Source organism: Podarcis erhardii (assembly GCF_964252035.2).
Source record: "Podarcis erhardii genome assembly, chromosome: 3".
Lineage (NCBI taxonomy): Eukaryota > Metazoa > Chordata > Lepidosauria > Squamata > Lacertidae > Podarcis > Podarcis erhardii.
The window spans coordinates 68,723,508-68,744,646 of NC_138507.1; the positions used below are offsets into that span (position 1 = coordinate 68,723,508).

At 38.9% G+C, this 21,139-nt stretch overlaps 2 protein-coding genes across 2 annotated transcripts in view; one reads left to right on the top strand and one right to left on the bottom strand.

The window, feature by feature from the left end:
• The window catches only part of TIAM2 (TIAM Rac1 associated GEF 2), a gene marked incomplete at its 3' end in the record, with an annotated part of 80,640 nt that extends 66,147 nt beyond the window's left edge, over positions 1 to 14,493 (top strand). The window contains exons 15-26 of the mRNA XM_081854407.1: positions 405 to 578; positions 2,466 to 2,534; positions 2,900 to 3,025; positions 5,535 to 5,643; positions 6,656 to 6,835; positions 7,298 to 7,416; positions 7,783 to 7,891; positions 10,004 to 10,062; positions 10,488 to 10,593; positions 11,625 to 11,712; positions 12,177 to 12,331; positions 13,853 to 14,493. Coding sequence (XP_081710533.1) covers positions 405 to 578; positions 2,466 to 2,534; positions 2,900 to 3,025; positions 5,535 to 5,643; positions 6,656 to 6,835; positions 7,298 to 7,416; positions 7,783 to 7,891; positions 10,004 to 10,062; positions 10,488 to 10,593; positions 11,625 to 11,712; positions 12,177 to 12,331; positions 13,853 to 14,493 — 1,935 coding nt within the window. The remainder of the gene's footprint in view (positions 1 to 404; positions 579 to 2,465; positions 2,535 to 2,899; positions 3,026 to 5,534; positions 5,644 to 6,655; positions 6,836 to 7,297; positions 7,417 to 7,782; positions 7,892 to 10,003; positions 10,063 to 10,487; positions 10,594 to 11,624; positions 11,713 to 12,176; positions 12,332 to 13,852) is intronic.
• Positions 14,494 to 15,114: 621 nt separating this feature from the next.
• TFB1M (transcription factor B1, mitochondrial) overlaps positions 15,115 to 21,139 on the bottom strand; it is a gene marked incomplete at its 3' end in the record, with an annotated part of 30,960 nt that continues 24,935 nt past the window's right edge. The window contains exons 7-8 of the mRNA XM_081854390.1: positions 17,483 to 17,610; positions 15,115 to 15,358 (exon numbers count right to left, since the gene is read on the bottom strand). Coding sequence (XP_081710516.1) covers positions 15,115 to 15,358; positions 17,483 to 17,610 — 372 coding nt within the window. The remainder of the gene's footprint in view (positions 15,359 to 17,482; positions 17,611 to 21,139) is intronic.

Genomic DNA, 21,139 nt, shown 5'->3' on the forward strand with positions numbered 1-21,139 from the left:
TTTAGATCGAGCAAGAACCTATATTATGTCTTTGCATCTTAAATAATTCATTTACCAAATGGAGTGGGAGGGGGGACTCTGCCCCTACCAGCATAGCCAGTGGGCACAGATGATAGAAGTTGTAGTCCAACAATATCTGCAGGGCCATAGAATTGAACATATAGGCTGCAATCCTATACCCATGTTCCTGGGACCAAGTCCAGTTGAACTCAATAGGATTTTCTTCTGGGTAGACATGGATGGGATTGCACTGGTTAGAGACTTTTGGATTGCACTGTTAGAAACTGAACTCCTTAACCATGTATTTGCCTGCTATACATGCAATGGTACATAGGTCAATGTCAAATGTGCAGTGGGAAGCAAAGTATGATAACTAGTCTGTCTCTGTGTTTTTCAACCGACAGAGCGCCGAGCAGATTTCAGCTTTGTGTCCACATTTCCATGAATCTCAGGTAAACAGTATGGAAGGAATAAAGAACATTCCGCCTCTGAAGCCCCTGTCACGGCAACTTACTGACGCAGACAGACTTAGGAAGGTCATCCAAGAGCTTATGGACACAGAAAAATCTTATGTAAAGGTAATACAAACGTTTTACCATGTTCATTTTTCTTCATAGTTCTTATTTGGCTGGGATAATTTATTTCCCTCTGTGTTCTAGCGGCTGTTTTCCGTATATTAACCAGCAAAGTTTGCCTTTTATATGGCATCCCATCATCTTTTATGGGTATTTGTCCATGAATAAAAGATTCAAAATTTGGAGGGCACAGGGCAGGATTTCCCAAATGTTTTCCCATGCATGCTTTCACAGTTTTCTCATGCAACTGCAGTTCTTTCCACATTGCATACCCTGTGTTGGATGCACGTGTGAAAGCTTTCCCATGCAGTTTAAAAACTTTTCCCTTCCTATAATCCACCAAAAGTGTGACATCAGTGATTCAGTTTAAAATGTGATGATTGGAAGAAGTTTTAAATCTTCTAGCTTAGCTTTCATTAGCTCATATATTCTGTTGCCCTAAAGAATCTTGAGCTTTACTTTAAAAAGAACACCAAACTTGTGCTTTTGAAGACATTCTCTTGACAGTGTTAAAATGCATGAGAATTAATACCCAGTATGCCAAGAACCATTGAGTCAGCTCTCTGTAAAAAAGGTCTGGCCAAGTGTGAGAGAGTGTCATACAGCAGCTAAGAGCTTAGACTTCTATCTGTTCTTAGCCTCAGTCCTCCATCTGCACTATGGGATAATAGTATGGACTTAACTAATAGGACAGTTACATTTGAATATATAATATATTGAATATACTGTATTATATATTTTAATGCTTGAACACTACATAAGTTTGTTGCATTGTTGTTGTTTTAGTGTTTGTTATTCTTTCATCAGTATGACTTTCAGCAGTGTGAATGAAACCTTACAGAGCACAAATGACTCTGTAGATCTTCAGATCAGGCATTTGTATCATAACTATTCACTATGGCCAGTTTCAGAATGTAATGCTCCGCTATGGATTGGTGTTACAGGAGCAAGTCTTGGACTCTCCTGCTTCTGCCTTCCTCTCTGCTATCCTTTTGCACACATGAGATCGAAAACTTCTCATTTTTCTTTAAAACTAATCACAGCTGTCTGCGATGTCTTTACCGTGCTCTGCTCTAACCGTGCTCTGTTCTAACTATGCTTTATAGACTAGTTAGAATAAACCACAGTCCTTTGTTCGTGTGGTGGATGAATCCCCTGCTTTAGAGGGTTCGTGTTTACATATACTAACAGTCTTGTGTTGCTAGAGAAGGCAATCATTGAGGGCCATGTCGCCACCTTGTGGTTAAAGGCAGGCAAGAGACCTTAAAAAGAGGACTTGAGAGTCAAGTAGGCAGCTCCCAGAATCTAATTCACTTTCCTGCCTTTCTTCCTTTGTTCGGGGTATTTCTAATTTTGACAGCTAATAGTCCCTTATTGTTACGGAAGTAGGTCCCTCCCAATCAATATGTTCAAGCTTGGTGAGGACACAAATGTGATTCTGGGAGCATCCTGCTGCCCTTCAGTTCTCTTTCCTGCTTTTGACCACAAGGTGGTGCCATAATCCTCAGTGATGACCTTCCAGTGACACATTCAGCTAGAAATAAACAGTTCTTCCTCCTTCAACAAGTTTTTATTAAAGATTGCATTGTGTTACCAAACAAACAAACAAGGAAAAGTTTAGAAATCATGCGGTTGTGGGGAGAGAGGGAGGAAGGGAGATGGGGAGTAAGGTTCTTTTGTTCAAACAGTTCTTTTTTCATGTCATCATGTTCCTAAGCTGTCTTTGCTATTCCTAGTAAGAGTGCCACAGCTACGGAGTTCAAGCAATAGCGTTAGAATAATGAGACTTTGGATGTCAGTTAAAACTATTTTTCATTAGTTTTATACCCGGGTGAATGTTATCAAGGAATTATTTTCTTTTGAAACTCTGCAATTTTTGTGCCTTTATAGGACCTGAGCTGCCTCTTCCAATTATACTTGGAACCTCTTCAAAGTGAGACCTTCCTCACTCAAGATGAGGTGAGAGGATTTTGCTTTTGTTGTTTTAACTGCTTTCCAATCTGTTGCAATCTTGCAAGCATTTCCATCATATCATACATGAAAGAAAAGACAAACTGTGTTTTTCTATCCGCTGCATCAATCATGTCTTAGTTATAAAACTTGAGTCCACTTCTGACGACAATGCTTCTAAGACATCTTTGTTTCAGAAACCACTTGTTTTTCCATGTTCAGTGCCAAAACTATTATGAGACAAATTCATTAATGCTAAGTGTCTATTTGTTTGCTGTAGCAACATATTGATTGATTGCCTTCTCTTGGATAGTATTACCGTAAAGTACAAACAATTCACGTGCTCCATATTTGATTCTCCTCCTCACATGTAGATGGAATCTTTGTTTGGCAGTCTGCCAGAGATGCTGGATTTTCAAAAGGTATTTTTAGAGACTCTTGAAGATGGCATTTCCTCCTGCTCTGACTTCAACACACTTGAAACACCTTCTCAGTTCCGGGTAAATATAAAATCTCAAACTCATTATATATATAAAAGTACCTGTACATTTTGTTAGTAACCATTTTTCTTTGCTTTCTTTCCATCTCTTCAGCTGAATTGTATTTATTTGCAGGGGGCACTGTTTTGACTTTGGCTCAGTTCACATGTAATGCCAAACCATGGCTTAGCACTGCATAGACAAGTTTCTATTAGCATGAGCAACGTGTTAGACTCGCCTGCTCCCTGTCTTGCTCCCTTGTCACTTGGACAAGGACTTCTTTCAAACTCTCTCAGTTTTGCACTATATGTGTACCAGGAATCTAGGGTTAAAACAAGCAAAGTCTAGTTAAACAAGCCAGCTTCATAAAACTGAAACGGACTTTACAAACTGACTTGAGTTTGTTTTAAAACAGTATCTCTGGTTCATACATAACGGTAAAACAATATTCTTTAAGAACGAAACTGAACTTGACATGTGTTCATGACTGCTCAGGACAGGACAGGAGAGAGCACAAACCATGGTTTAATGTTACGTGTGAATACGGCCATTGACTGAATTATCTCAGTCAATGGCTCAGTTTGCACATAACACTAAGCCAAACCATGGCTTAGAGTGAACGAGCAATCTTGCAAGTTTCCAGAGAGAAGGTTGTGACCTGCCCCCCCCCCCCCGCCTGCCCCCAATATTACATTGGGATAAATTTAAGGGCATATGTGCACATTGCAAACCCAAACTGTTTAAAATTGATTCTGTAGACGTAGGTTCTCTTCTCAAAGATCCTGGGAACTGTAGTTTTATGAGGATGCTTTCTTCTCTTCCTCAGAATAACTTTTGTATAAAGCATTGACTACTAAACTGTTTTCAGACAGCCAAGCATGTAGTGAATACTCTTTTGCGGGGGGGGAGGAATTCATGTAATTTTATGTTAAGAGAAAGGGGAAAGAGTTTTCTTAGTCTTAAGAAGCATGTTTTTATTGTCATACATCCAGAAAAAGTAAAATAAGTTTATGAAATGTTTTCCCAGTTAAATCACTCGCTTTCATGATTTCCATGTCAGAACTTACCTGCATTGCATCAAGGTACAACAAACTCATGGCTGATCTCCTCCTAGTCCCATCCTATAATTGTATTATCTTGATAACTGTCTGGAGGGGGAAATGCTATACTCAAAAGCTGAGCAAATTCTCATCTTAAGAGTCACGGTCACCCTGTTCTCTCTCCAACACAAACATTTTGTTTCATACACATAAATAACATGAAGCACTGATGATGTCTTTGTGCTTTTTATTGTTGTTATGCATCTTTGTTGTCCTTTTGACGCAAAAAGAAAATGTATAAGTATTTTCACAAATATGTGAAATTGTTAGAACTTGATGACACCTGCAGTGCCAAAGCAGCAGTCAATAATCTAGCCACTTGGTTCTGAACCAACTGCACTTTCTGAACAGACTTCAAAGACAGCCTCACTTGAGGTGCATTGCAGCACCAGGAATGTTCCCAGAGCATGGATCACGCTGGCCAGGCTGTGCATGTAGTCACACCATTGGTGAACACAAACTCTTGTTTTCTGATTTGTTCTGTGGGGTGAAAAATATGGCAAATCTGGGAATAAGCTGGGAATAGTTTCTTTTGTACAGTTGCTTACTGTATGCCATGAAAGGAATGCAGTTCATACATTTCCCCCAAGATATTTTGCAAAACAGGAATATATAGAGGGGAAACTCTGCACATTCACAATTCCCCCCCCCCCACGTTATGGGTTTTTCTCATATTCTCTCATGTTTTTACAAACAATCTTTCAACAGAAAGATTGGCTCTACCAATCTGGTATCAGTGTCAAATATATCCAAAGCAACTTCTATACTACTTAATTATAATAAGTTATGTACAAGTAATTCAATATAATAAAGACAAAATTCAATAAAAACTATGAAATAATTTAGTTAAAATGCCTGCTGGATTTTTATATTTACATACACACACACACACACACACACACACACTATAAAATACTTAACTAAATTATGATTTCATAGTTTTTATTGAATTTTGTCTATATTAGAAATAGATATAGATGTAGAGAGAGAGATATTCATATTCAGTAGGTGCTGGAAATTCAACAGGGAGGGCCCTGTCTGGCCACAACTGGGAATGCCACTAAACTAGGCCCATAACACCATGGGCTATTAACACTTCTGCATTTGAGGGCATGACTCTGGAGGTGAATTTCTGGTTTGTTTTTGCAGTGTGACAATCAGAGCACCGGCTTTCCTTAACTAAACCCCTGTTCATGTTAAGATATTTGCAAAAGGTGTTGCCGAGGTCTGCGTTCATCATTTTCAAGGCACAATGTCTTTGAATTGTATGCCATTATTTTAACTGCTGTTAAACACTTCCTGAATGCTAATGGAAGGCAGACCACGAATGTTTTGCATTAAGGAATGGATCTTCTAACTAAAGAATAATACTAGAGTACCTGCTAAATAAAAAAAATTCTCTTCCTAACTTCTGATTGTGTTGCTTTCAGAAACTGCTGTTCTCCTTGGGAGGTTCTTTCCTGTATTATGCGGACCACTTTAAATTGTACAGTGGGTTCTGTGCAAACCACATAAAAGTCCAGAAAGTTCTTGAAAGAGGTAAAAGTCTTACTGATGCAATATATCCATGCGACAGATTCATAGCACCAAAGTAATTGTTTTTCATGGTGATGGCATAAAGAAAATAGCTTTTGTTTTAGTTTTTCAGGCTGCCTTCTGATGATGTAGGGACTATTTTGCAGTGCTTTTAATAGGGTGTGCTTGCCTCAACATCCCATATATTTTCCATTTGTACTTTCCCTCTTTCTCTACCTAGTTATGGAAATAATATTCTAGTGTAACCTCTGAGGAATATGAGGAATAAGGGTTGTAGCCAACTAAGTAATTGAGCAAGTAGAATGATTCCCACTCCTGCACCAAAACCTCCTCTCCTCCTTCTGTGCCCCCACTCTCCGGGGATGCACGGGGGCCTCGAGGGAGGGCAAGTTAGTTGGAATGAACTGTGGGTTTGGAAGTTTATATCATTTTCTTTAATATATATATAGAGAGAGAGTATGAACTTGTTCACAAGTACACAGTGAGGCTTTGACAGTTTTTTTTGAGGTTTAGATCAATATATATATATATATAGTTTGAACGTGTTCACAAGTACACAGTGAGGCTGTTTAAAATAGTGTTTTTCCTTGAGTAGATATGGCAGCTTGCCACCTGGAAAGAAAATACACTGCCACAGCTTCTTGGGAGTAATTTTAGATGGAAGTAGAATCTGTGACATATCCCCTGAAAGGAGGACGATATTCTTTGTAACTGCTGGGAATGTTTGTAAATCTTTAGTAAAGTTGAACACTTCTAGTGCACATTCCAGAAACTAAGCTGCACAGCAGTGATTGTAGATTAAGGTGGAGTAACAAAGGATGCATAATATGAGAAAGGATTATCTCTCTGTTGCTTATTGTTACATAGAATATTGATGACCTTTACCAAGAGGGAGGCAGAGGAGTGTGGCCTATTGTTTGCCAGGTCCTGGAATGAAATGCAGAAGATTGATTCTCCATATGGTTGCTTTTGGGCTGCTAATACGCTCTGGGTTTTTGTTTTGTTTTTCCTTTAGCCAAAACAGATAAAGCCTTTAAGGCCTTTCTGGATGCTCGCAACCCAGCTAAACAGCATTCTTCCACATTGGAGTCCTTTCTCATCAAGCCAGTTCAGAGGGTGCTGAAATACCCGCTGCTCCTGAAGGAGCTGGTATCTCTGACAGACCCTGAAAGCGAGGAGCATTACCATCTCACAGGTACTTCCCAAGGAAATAAGCTTTGCTATCTGTGCTTCTGAATACCAGTTGAACAGGAGGGGAGAATGTTCTTGGGCTCGATTCCTGCTTGCTGGTTTCACAGAGGCAACTGTCCAGCCATGGTGAGAACAGGATGCTGGACTTAGATGGACCAATGGCAGGATCTTTCTTTGTTCTTAAAAACTGTCCCAGCTGTTTGTATCATATCATGTATTTAGCATTGAGCTAAGCACACAATAGGGAACCTCATTGCACATTACAGAGTGTAAAGTGGTTTTCCACATGATGAATAGAAATTTTTGGCAAGACACTGGGAGCGGTTTTGCTTATTTGGTTAGCATCAACAGTGCATTTGTTTCTGCACTTCCTAAGATGATGAATTCCTGGGTTTTAAGTGACTCAAGGTTTCAACAAGCCCACTCAGTGTATTTCAAATAATGGATTTGCCTTTACAAATTGCAGAAGCACTGAAGGCAATGGAAAAGGTGGCCAGTCACATCAATGAAATGCAGAAGATTTACGAGGATTACGGTGCAGTGTTTGACCAACTAGTTGCAGATCAGAGTGGAACTGAGAAAGAGGTAAGAAGATGGGAGCAGGGTTTTGTGTGTGCAGATAATTCAAATTTTGGCCTTAATCTTTGTCCAACAGTATCATCATCATCAATTTGTATGCCGCCTTTCCATAGTCGTCATACAATAAGACAAGAGTTACCCGAATTACAAACATAACAAAAAACATAAACATAAAACACATAAAAAGTACAGATAATTGAAAAATTTCCACATAAGTCATTATAAGCGCCAAAAATCAAGATACAAAAATTACTATCAGTAACAGCAGCAAAATCCCCCTAAAAATCCCCCCAGCCCAAGAGCCTGTTCAGCAAGTGATGCCAATTGCTGTATGTTAGAATGAATAACCCTTCTAATCTACAATGGACATAGGTCACCGAACTTTCCATGGGAGAACTTCTAATGCACTCTACTGTTGCATGGCTGAATCCATTCTCATCATTGGGCAAAACAAGAAAAGACCTGGAACTCACAGTGTTTGGTGAGTGATTTATTCAAACTATGTCAAAACATTATCTAAAATAGTTCATGCAGTGGTTACAGGTATGCGTTGTTTGATATCAGATCTGTTAGCTTTCTATGCTTGCTCCAAGATGGAACTTGGTTGAAAATTACTACTGAAAATTAGTGATGGGGGCATTATTGTGAATATAGTATAAAATTTAGATCTCAAAATTTTTGTGAAAGTATTTACACATTTTATCACAGTGATAACAGTGCTACAGAGTAGCCCAGTAACATCCCATTATTGCAGAGGATAAGACAGGTGGGAGCAGCAACAAAAGGTTGCAGTGCAGATTGCTCCTCTTGAGGGCCACAGTCAGTTAACCATGCTCTTTCCAGTTTTTCCCTCCCTCCTTGATATTTCTATTTTTCCTAACAATCTACCAGCATTCTGTGGCCTCTGAGTCTGCTTAGTCATTATTCTGCTCCATGGGGTTTTTCTGCTCTTTGTCATTTAAGCTACACCTGCTGGAATTCTTTTGTATACCTTTAGAAGATGCAGAGCCCTGTCCTCTTTTGCATCTGACTGCCCTAGGTCTATCCTCCTCCCTACAAGTATATTTGTATGTCTGTATTCCCTGGCCTATCCTGATGCCTCCTCTCTTGTGTATGGTATTGATTTTGCTGCCCATGAATGAGTTTTCTATTAGTATATGATCGTGATGTTTCTTAATGGCATTCAGGTAATAGCCGCGGGACTTCCTGTTTTGAGTCAGGGACTTCCAATTTAATGGCTCAGCCTATTAACCACTATGCTGTACCAGCTCTCAAGTAACTTGAATTTTTGATCCTTTTGGCAGAGTGGGAGAGACACCAGATAAAGCATTGTGGGGTAGCAGACTGTAGATGGCTAAGGTCATGAACAAGGATGAGACTGAGTGATGTAGTCTTATCCACTGATTGCCTTGCCTTGACCTTCCCCAGTCACTTAGGGTGGCATCCAATGATTTTTGCATACTTGCCACAACAGAAATACACCCATATTTCCTGTTTCTCTTCTGTCCCCTCCAGCCCCCTGCATATCCCCAAAATCTGCTGTAGAGGTTTCCTCTGCCTTTTGAAACCTATTTTTGGAGATAAATTTGCAAGGGGGGTGGGTGGCTGAGGTGAGGAGAGAAAGAACTACCATTACACATGATGTTGCCTGTTTGCATTAGGTAGCTCTCACCTCTTCTTTTTAAGAACATCATTAGAATTAGCAACTAAAGTTCAAAATATGAGCAGGCTGCTATACATGCTAGTTTCCACATTGGAGCTGCTGAAAAATGCTGCTGCATCATTAAGGCTCGGATGAAGATTGTAACAATTGCAAGGTGCTAACATGAATCAATTAGCCTTGTGCAATTAAGATATAAGACCTACAGCAATCAATCAAATTTCTGTTCATGCCTGTGTCTATAGTTGTGTGAATGATGTGCCTGCATATTATAAATAGCTCTTACTAAAGGATTATATAGTCTTCTTACAGATTGCATTATTATTAATATTATTATTAGGTATTTTGACTCTTATTCCCTTTCACTTTGTGTATCCCATTGTCCCAGAACAAACTTCTGTATGTTTCTTAAACCTAAATGCTTCTTCTGGAACTGTAGTCTTGTTAATAGTAAATTCGAATGATTGCACCCATCTCAGATAAATTTGATCCAGTTTATTGGTGGGAGGAGAGAAAAGTGGATATCGTAGATGGGATTGGGATGCAGCTGTGCTCAGATTCTGTAAAATAAATGAGCTGACAAAAATGTGAATAGATAAATGCTTTAATGTATAGTAGAACATATTTACAATATTCGGGAATAGGTAAAGTGAAAGACTTCCAGCTACCAGCTATACCAATCAGGCAAAAATCTTGCTTCTCATTAAATGCAACCCAAGATTGTATAAATATAAGCCCCAGGAGTGAAATGCAAGCAATGGCAGATCTAGAGACGACGACACAAATCCCTGTGCAAATACCTGTAGCAATTTGCTTTGCCAGTTAAGACACACTATTATTAGTGTATGTCATAACTGAATTCAAAAATTAAAATGTAGTACTCATTTTAGAAGTCTAATCAATAAAAGTTGCCTTGTCACTCTCTCTTCTTAGCATTCAAAAGAGCTGTCATCTTAGTATATAAAGAGAACTGCAAACTAAAGAAGAAACTGGTAAGTTTTTCTTAGTCAAAAAATAAGACTACCTAAGATGCATTGTGTATTATAGTTCTGATTTACAATACAAAATGTTTCAAGGTATACATGCAGATGATACATGGAATGTTTGATACATTACTTAGATAATTTTTCTAGATAAAGTAGATTAGAAATAGGTGAAAAAAATCTAGAATCACAAGGGACTGTGATCCAGGGGAGCCTTCCCATTTTAGGAAGGGGTGGGGGAGATTTTTGTTTGTTTTGCCTTCTTACCCATCACATCCAAATGGGGTGATGTCAAAAAGTCACTCGCTTACATGATCCCTGATCCAAACTCCCCCCTCCCCCAGAAGCATAATTCTGTCTTCTAGGAATGAAGCTTTAATTAATTCTTTAAAAGGCAATGACACATAAACTGATTCAGTACTTTTTATTTACAGGCAACAAATGTCCGTACTATGCATAATCATAATGATTTGGACTTGTTTAAATTTCGTTGGCTGATTCCTTTATCTGCTCTTCAAGTCCGACTGGGCAATACAGCAGGTGACCTTATCTAGAGATAATAATACATTTTTTATTTAACATTTTTATTGTTTTTTGATGTTTGTCACCAATGAATGTATTCAGTACTTTTATTACTTCAAATCTTAAGATATGGAGTAAAGCTAAACAACAGAAGAAAATGGCCACATTGAAACAATGATATGTAAACTATGGTTCATGTTTTCCAAACAAGACAATATATTAAGGCTTCATAGCCCGCTGTTTGGAACTAACAATAGTTTCCTAATTCAGACAAAATAGGAACCTGTAATTAACTGTGGTTTATTCCCTGCTGATGTGACGGCAAAAGTAATGTTGATGCAGGAGGAGGGTTTATAACTTGGCCTTAGCTAGAGATTTTGTTGTCGCCATGGTTGATCAAGCAGTGCATCCATCACAACCTTTTAGAATATAGATTGAAGGACACTTGTGAAAGAATTCAGTGTTTATTATAGTTGTCAATAATGTAGTGCCTATTTACATCAGGCAGCGTGTTTAACATGATTTGCCAAGTATCTTGTTATTCACCAATAAAAAACAAATTTCTTCAGTAACTGTGAATCTGAGATTAAGATTTTTTAATTCAGCAGAAGATAAATGACAAACACCCTGTGTTGGGTGATGAACTTACTTTGCTGTTAAACAAACAGTGTGGATAGAGTCTCTAATGCGATGTTGGATACAGTTAATGACACAACTGCAAATAAGGGGGAAACCTGAAACCTGATTTTTCTTCCCAATAATCCATATCGACAGTGTATGTCATGGTAGGGCTGCACAGCTTACCTGCTGCATACCAGCATACAGAGGGAGAATGACCGCATCTTTATTTGGTAAAACAGTAGTGGTGGGGGAAAAACATAAATTGCTAGAATATAAAACACAATAGTAATAGGCAAGGGGCACTATGTCTTGAAGGATCTTGAAGCTTTCCCTGTGGTCTCATAAGTCTTTCCATGAAAATTGTTTGGCAACAGACTTGTAGACATCATGAAATATTTACAATAACATGTCTTTCTTTCCACATGCAGGAACAGAAAACAATTGCATTTGGGAATTGATTCATACCAAGTCAGAATTGGAAGGAAGACCTGAAACAACCTTCCAGCTATGTAGCAGGTACAATCGTGGATTCACTTTCCCCTCCAAATAGTCTTTCCTCCTTTCATTCCCACCCTACATAACAGCTTCTATATAATATGCATAATTTGGGCCATTAGATATCCTTTGGAATTAATCACAGCATACTTACTTGTTTAACGGCAGCTGTATGTACACTTCCCAAGAAACCTCAGGTGAAAGATATTTTATGTTGTTGCTCATGCAGCAAGGCCAATCATCTCCCTATGGATATGCTCTGCCAACTCCTCTCTCAAAAGCTCTAGAACTGAACTGTGTAGGCACAGAACTTTATGCAGATCCCATGAGGAATCGCACATTCATGCTGATTCTCCAGCCTCTTAACTGTTCCATCTGTGAACAATTAAGGTTTCCAAATTGCTCCTTCAAATTACAAAGACAAAGCCAAATCATATGTGTTTGTATTATCTGAAACCTAACTACACTTTTCTTGAATTTTGCAGTGATTGTGAAAGCAAGACCAATATAGTCAAAGTGATTCGTTCAATTCTAAGAGAAAACTTAAGGCGTCAAATAAAGTGTGACTCACCATTGGAGAAAACATGTAAAAGCCGCCTAGTTCTGCATAAAAATCGAATTCCTGTTTCAGCAAAATTGGGTAAGAATGTATTTTTTGTTAAAATTTAAACTCATACTAGTTTGTAGTAATACTACCCAAGCATGTTCAAACACTTATCTGTAGTATTGCTGGAGAGGAAACAAAGATTACAGTAACTAAACTTATTCTGTTTGTACTGCACTTTGTTGAAAATTACTAGTTGTGCAACTGTATATTTAGTAGGCGTTATTGCATCATCTTGCAATTGAAAAGGTAGGAAGAACTAAAATTTTGCAAAGCACAGAAATTGATGTTTTTAAATACCTGTCTGATTCTAGGTTGGTTTGGGGTTGTTTTTTTGCTTTTGGAGACATAAATTTAATAGTAAAAAAACGTGTACAAGCGTGGGAGAACATTAATTTTGCTTAAACTAAAAGTCAGTTGTGTTGTATTATAAGGGGGGAGGGGGAGAGCCAGAATCCACCTTAGAACCACCACCTTACTAGGTCAACTGAAATGTCACAAAACAGCATGCAAGCTTTCAAGTGTTCCCGAACATTTAATCAGACCGGATAGTAAACAAAGCAAGAGGATGGGGGGGAAATAATTTGGGTTATTTATTTATTTAATGTTTATATACTACTTAATCATAAAAATATATTACAGTGGTTTACAACAATATAAAACCTTTCTTACGTATCTTTAGGCACCAGGCAAAAACATTTCTCTTCTCCCAGGCCTTTTGCTAATTAAAAAATATATGGCCTTTTAAAACTTCGGGAGGGTATGCTTTTTATTTGTTACTACGGTATGTGTTTTTATATTGTAAACTGTCCTGTGATCCTCAGATAAAAGATGGTATAGAAATTGTAATAATACACATCAACTTTGTGATTAACAAAGTAGGATATTCTTCCACACACAAAGTCTGAGCAACCTTCAAAATAGAAGTATTTCCTCTACACTGACTGCTTGAAATTACTTTCTCATAAACTTACTTAGCCTTTGACTGAAGAGCTAAGACTGCCATAGAGGCTTATCCTCAGATCAGTTGAGGTAAGGTTGAAGCATAGCACAGGAATGAGCGGTTCCTTATCTTCGACATAATGCATAAGCAGAACTTGTTCACTTCAGCAGTCCCTCCAGCTTCATGCAAAGATCCTTACTCAGTACTTGAACCTTACAAACTTGTCTTTGTAGGAGTTTTTTTTCGGGGGGCAGGGGGAATAGTGTTAGTCTATTTTATTGACAGGCTTCCACAGTGACTAGGCAGGAAGCACTGAACCCTGTTCCTTCCTAGTGCTCTAAGAGGCAGCTTAACGTTGCCATTTTTATACAGTCAGTCCACATGGAATTTGGCTCTGTGGGCTCCTAGATAAATCAGCCAATCTAAGTTCAGAGTTTTTGTTTGTTTGAAGAAGCCACACTTCATAACTTAAAATATCTCCCCTGTGATATAACGAAAGTAGTTTAAAATGTCACTTCATACTGAAACGTAATGGTGAAACTATATAACTCTTATTGTTATGCTTGCCAGAATTGTTGAGTATAGGAATTTAGCATGTGTTTTTACCCTGGCAGCTTCCTCAAGATCATTAAAGTTAATGAAGAACTCTCCCAGTAATGAATGGAACACTGAAGCAGGCAAAGTAAATGAATTGGATTCTGATGAATGCAGCCTGAGTAGCAGTACTCCAAGTAGCAGTTGCCATACCACCGATAGCATCCTGGAATCTAAAAATTTGTCCCCCGTGAAACATCTCCAAAACTCTGCATCAGATTTTTCAAACAGTCCTGTCAAAGAATCTGACATTTTAAGTGATGACGAGGATGACTACCAGCAGATTCTAAAGAAAGGCAGTCCCACAAAAGACATAGAAATTCAGTTCCAGCGGCTGAAGATTTCCGAGAATCCTAGTGATGAAACAGAGGATAAGTATTCTTCTGAGAGTGAGTATGGAGAAGGGCGGAGGGTGGGTGATCACCCTAAACTAGTCAGGGCACACTTTTGCCCTATTAAACGGAAAGTGAACAGCACAAGACGCGACAAAGGAACATTACTGGCAATGCAAGAACGGCACCAGTCTCTTGATAGCCATCCAGACGCTGCAAGTTTTGACCTGAACTCTATTTTAGAAAGAGAATTTAGTGTACAAAGTTTAACTTCAGTGGTTAATGAGGACTGCTTTTATGAAACAGTAGACAGGCATGGAAAGTCCTAGCTGCCTGATTCCAGCATCACCACATACAGATTTACGTACTTTAAAAAGGGTGATTACTGTAACTTGAGAAACTATTCAGTTTAATGCACTACTGTGTTTTCCACAGAAGTAGTTGTAAAGGCTTAAGTTATTTTAATTTATTGTGGAACGGAAATTTAGATTGAGCTGTTTACGATTCAGGGCAGTGTAATCTCATTTAAATAAAATTAAGAGATGTTTTTAATTTTTTGAAAAGGGAATGAACTCTTGTCAATACCTATGTTCTTTTGAGAAAGTTCAAGCAACTTTAATTCGGGGCATTTAAAGCAAAAAATATTTTTAAATTCATCTTAGAAAAATTAAAGTCCTGCACTAAGTTGCACTAAGATGTTTATACTTGATTTTTATATATATGTAAATATAAAAAGCCTGTACTGTAATCTTATTGTATTTTTCATTTTTCTCTACAAGCTTGTACAGTAAAATGCTAAATGCAATTGGTGTGCTTTGTTTTTTATACTGTTCTCTCTTCAATTAATTTCACATACCTTAGTTCAAAAAGACTTAACATTCCAACTTAGAATGTATTTCATTCCACTCGACAGAAACACACATCGCGGCTGGTTACTTTTCTAGAATGAGCTAGATCACGTCATCCTTAGTCTTGCAAAATCTGCTCCTCTTCCGGTTTCGCGTCTCTGTCAATTCATCCCTATAGTTATATGTAAAAAGTTTTGGGTCTTCATCACACATTTTTCTATAGACATCACAAAGGCTTTTAAAATGAAACATGGAAAGTTGAGTCGGGCGCAGAATTGGATCAACATCTGCCAGCTTGAGTAGCTGTTCTGCTTTTTCTAAACGTTCAGCTTCTGGAAATAAGACCCTGAAAGAAAATAGTAGAGATAATCCAAGTGAGTTTGTTAAACGGGGTCCATCAGAAACAGTGACCCACTTCAATAAAATTACCTTACTTAATCCATGCTAAGAATAGTTGCCTGCACTAGGTGCAGTTACCCCACATTGTTGGTCTACCACACCCCAATGGAACCATGTTATGCTGCTCAATCTCCTGTATCTCCTGTACTCTGCCCCCTCACTCAGTGGTTGGCTTTCCTTATCCAATTTTTTGCCTTCTCTGCACATCACTTAGAAATTTTACTTTCTCTTCCCGAACACTGCCATTCTCTATGGAAAGCTTTAGTTCAAAAATGAAAAGCCACAGAGCTCAAGCTTGCACTGACATCCTAACCATAAACCAAAGATGTCTTTATTTTGTCTTACAAGTCAACATGGAAACAGCAGCACTAAAGTATCACAAGTTTAGTTTTCAGCAAGCAGCAAATCAGCTCACTTTAAAAGTCAGGCCACACACTGTTAAAATTTCTACCATACTGAAAACCCCCCCTCCCAGTTCCTTAAGGAGGGGTGCTGCCACAAAGAAAGTCTCACTCTTTATCCCAATCAAGTTTCAGATAATAAACAGGCACCAAGGCCTCATCTGCTGATTGTAGGGCATAGAGGTGCAGTGACAAGATGGGGTTGTGTCCTGGCATTTAAAGCAAGGTTGGGGAGCCAGTGGCAATCCATATATTCTTGCACTCCAATGCTCATCATCCCTAGCCAATCCAAATTGCAGCCCAGCAGCAGGTTCCATACACTTGCATTAAAAGGAGTGGCTTGCATGCTCTGATTGCTGTAAACCTTTTCATCACAACTATGGCCACTACTTGTCAGCGAGCTTAACTGTTTGGTGCTCATTTTTGCTTGCTGTACTATGGTCTGGATTGTGAAGCAGATGCTAGTTAGTAGAAAGGAAGTAGGCCCGGATAATTTTTCTCTCTCTTTGTAGGCCTATAGAGTGGCATGGGCAGAGTGTGTGTGCGTGTGTGTGTGTGTGTGTGTGTGTGTGTGTGTCACTGTTTATTCTTAGAGACATATCTGAAGACACTCATTTACTTTGTTTCATGTTCCCTTACCCAATAATAAAATTTATTATGTTTATTTACTGTATTTAAAAGGTACAGTGGTGCCCCGCAAGACGAATGCCTCGCAAGAAGGAAAACCCGCTAGACGAAAGGGTTTTCCGTTTTGGAGGTGCTTCGCAAAACGAATTTCCTATGGGCTTGCTTCGCAAGACGAAAATGTATTGCGAGTTCCTGCGGGTATTTTTCCCTCCCCCCCCCTTTTTCTAAGCCGCTAATAGCGCTAATCCGCTAATCCGTCAACGGACCTTGCTTCGCAAGACGAAAAAACCGCTAGACGAAGAGACTCGCGGAACAGATTCTTTTCGTCTTGTGAGGCACCACTGTAAACACACATATATTTTACCCTCAAAATAATTGAGATTTATATCCACTTGTGATCCACTGGTCATGAAAAGCTCACTGATTCAGTGGGGAAGCCATGATCACACACCTGACACCTGACGTAACACGGAATGACAAGCAGGGTCTGTAATGGTGGGACTTCAAAAGAATGATCAGCAGCTTAAGATGAACTCCCGACTGGGTGCATACCTTGCTCCAGCAAAGGAACAACCAGCCTTCAATGGAAAATGGAGGTTTAAGGAGCAGCATGGAAGGGAGAAGGCCTCCTTCAGTAAAGCGAGAAGTTAATACCAAAGGACTCTCAAACAGCCCAGCATTGTGCTTTGAATTTCCCACAATCGGGGCTGCAAAGCACAACATCACTTGACCTCACTAGGACATCAAGTGGTTGATAGGTGGGTGGCCCCAGCTGCATGTTACATTTGGCCCACTTATGGCTGGGGAGATAAGGATCTGGCCCAAGGAGGAGAAAATGGTTCCCAACTCCTCCTATAGAAAATACAAGATGCAAGAGCTCTTTCTGAGGAATTTGGTCTATGCTGGCTATTTCTCTCACACACCATGCTGACTACTGTCACCAGCTAAAGATTCCCATGTGTGAAATTACTTTGCATAGCCATTGTATTAAGAATACCATTCTGAAGATTTTTTAAAATGTATGTAGGGAAAAGATCTCTTACCGTACACTTTGATGACAATATTTCCTTCTGAACTGAAACACAGTTCGGACAACTTTCTCCACCAGCTTAAATGGCTGTTCTATTTTTGGTTGCACCAACGGGGTAAAATGAACGACAGTCACATCCACCTGTGAACAGAAATAAAAACAATGGATCTAAGAAAGCATATGAGCCTAATGAAAAGTTACAGTACAAATAATAAACATTTGAAAAAGTTGTTAGCCCAATTAAACTGCCAAATAACAAGACAAAATGGTTATCATTCTGAAAAATTCAAGCCGGGTGCCCACCCTAGTTCCTGTAGCAGGATGCAAATTATGATGTCAGGTAATTAGAAAGACACAATTAAGAGCTGCTGCTGAATGTACAGAATATCCTGTTGGCTATTTTGATTCCTTCTATAAGGGCTCTACACTGCAGTTTGGATTCAAAGTCCTGTAAGGAAAAACCTGGAATAATTGCATTTACCTTGAACAAATCTACCCCAAATTCACATCAACATAGAAACTAGTAATTGCCAAAGTCATCCTCCTACTACAATAGTCATGGATGATGGGAGCTGCATTCCAGCAACTTCTGCAGAGTATCACCTTGGCTACCCCTGTCCTATTTTCATATATGGTGACAGTTCATGGATAGGCATTCTTAGGAAACTCACACTGGTCCCCTTTCACAGGAAAAGCAAAATGTTTATGAGCACTTTTGCCCCTCAAACTACACTTTGTGAAGGAGCCTTGTAAGATCAGTCCTGAAAGACAATACAGTTTCTGTGTGTGTCTTTGGAAGATTCTATGGTACCAAAACAAAGTTTTTGACTCGGAACCAAAACAAACAATGACTTGTGTGAATAATTGTGTAATCAATAGCAGGATATGTCTTGCAATGCAGTACCACAAATGATTCATTGGTTATGTTGCAGTAGGTGAAACTCTATGAATAAGGGCAATACAGGAGATAGCAGTTAAGAATTCTACTGGCTTTTAAAAGGAGCATGTGCAAAAATATTGAATGAGAAGAACAACTCTGGACTTGGAGGTTCTTGTCCCCACACAGCCCTCTTCCACTAGGTCAGAAACAGTCATTCCATGAGCAAAGGACTTCCCACTTGCAGAAGTGGAATCCCCATATAAATAAATATTTTGGATAATATAATACAGGTTAGGTTCAAATTGAAACTAAGATATACAGAAATAAAGTACATTAGAATGTTTTCTTTCCATGGAAATACAAAGCAATTCTCATTACTTCATTATAGGCTTGGGCTCTTAGAATACTAGGAAAGCTGCTTTGTTACTATGGGAACGGTTATAGAAAATGCTGTTCCCTTCTGATTGGATGCTTTGAAATTACTAACATTATATCCTATTTCTTCGTTGTGCATACTAGCAGGCTGAATTTCAAAATCTAACAAGGTACACACAAGCATATTTTAAAACTGCTGATAATCATACCACCTTCACCTTATTTTGCAAATGTTTTTTGTAAAACATAAAATTACAGCTAAGACAAAATACTAGCTCATCTCACTGAGGGGGACCTACACCCCAGCCCCCAAACAATACTGTCACTTGTGTTTGCAAAACAAAATAAGCTTTGGCAACATAAGCCTGGATTTTGTCCAGGGTGAAATCTACATACATATAAAAAGTGTTCTGGAAATGCATTTTTGAAAAAGCGTTTGTAAAAATTTAGTGAATTTTCCATAAGGCTCATCATCACCATTTAGTGTCACACTGTATATTGCACTTAAAACACACTTAAAACATTTTATTTGCAGCTGTATAGCTAAGTCCCAGTACATTAAGAAAAAGGACTTCTGGATAAACAGATTGCCTTTTTGAATCCTTTTCTCAAACAACATGCAGCTATATACAGCGATAATGTAATAAAGAATGTAATAAATAAACATCTTAAAACTATATTATGTTAACTCCCTAGTTTTGCTCCTCCAACTTTACCATCCTTAGCTCCTGCCTCCGAGTGTCCTGCTCTTTTAAACTCCAGCCAGTCTACCTTGTTGCCCCTTCTATTGGAATTGTTTGCCCAAACAGAAACATCTATATTTATTTATTGGTTTTTTATTTTTAGTAAATGCACAATGCAAACTCGTAAAATGGCACCACCAATCTATATTATTCAGTCTACATTCTTTCCCACCTTTCAATCAAAACTGAAGCCTGCGTTTTCATCAAGGATAAGGATAAGTATATGCATACAGGTATGTTTCGTTACCCTTGCTTCTCCCATATGTCTCTTGCCATTTAGAAAGTTTTATATTACAGTATAGACTTTTCAGAGCAGATACCTGCTTCATTTGTTATGGAAAATTCTGTAAATGCCATACAAGGTCAGTGCTAAAACTATATGGCCTAGGCCCACTGTACCTGAAGGAGCATCTCCACCCCCATTGTTCAGCCCGGACACTGAGGTCCAGCGCGAGGGCCTTCTGGTGGTTCCCTCATTGCGAGAAGTGAGGTTAAAGGGAACCAGGCAGAGGGTCTTCTTGGTAGTGATGCCTGCCCTGTGGAAGACCCTCCCACCAGATATCAAAGGAAAAACAACTACCAGACTTTTAGGAGACATCTGAAGAGAGCCCTGCTTAGGGAAGCTTTTAATATATGAAGGACTATTGTATTTTAATATTTTGTTGGAAGCCACCCAGAGTGGCTGGGGAAACCTAGCCAGATGGGCGGGGTCTAAATAATAAATAATAATAATAATAATAATAATAATAATAATTTAAATAGGGCAGTTAAAAAAACTACCACACTAGCCTTTAGCTACAAGAACCCCTCTGAGCTCCTTTAGAAGAAAAGTGGGGTATAAATGTAGTAATAATAAAACTTAACAAAAGTTGGAGATTTCTGTCAACTTAGCCCTCTCCTAGGCTAAGCAGCGTCACCATGACAGAAAAAAACAACTATGGAAAAAGAATACACAATGTATTGTAGGCGCATTTTATCTGAGCCTGAGAAAGAACATGTACCTACCATTTGCTCAGGATTAGTTCCCATGGATTTCAGTGATATTTACTTGCTATTAAGCATGGCTAGAAATGCAGCTTAAACTAGTCTACAATTCACTATCTATATAAACCAGGATTGCTCATTAAAGAAATGCAATAAAACCCATTTATACAACAATCTGTCTGCGCTTGAAGCTTAAGTACTTATTGCAACTTCACAAAATGAGTAAGGAAAAACAGCCAATGGAGTGCAGTGCCACATGCTGTTCTGGGGGTTCTCCTAACCTTCCCAAGCAGATTGGGGGGTTGGGTGGACTTGCATTGCACTGATTTCCACTACCACAACAACTCTGTTGACTCTCCCACCGCAGTTTCAAAAACTGCAGGCCCACCATGGCCCTGGATAAGTCCACCTAACTACCTGACCAGGGGAATAAAAAGAGAAATAATTATGATTTACCATCCCATCCCCTTGCTGCTCTACAGACATTCCTTTATTTGCAGAAAGGATGGAGCCTGTGGCCCTCCAGATTTGGTGGACCCCAACTTCCATTAGCATAGCCAATGGTCAGGGATGGTGGGAGACCTAGTCCAGCAGCATCTTGTAGGTCAGTTTCCCTAATTTAGAGGAATACTAGTCTAGCAACTTCATAAATGAGTTACAACCACATGTACTTTTGCTGTGCATTTCC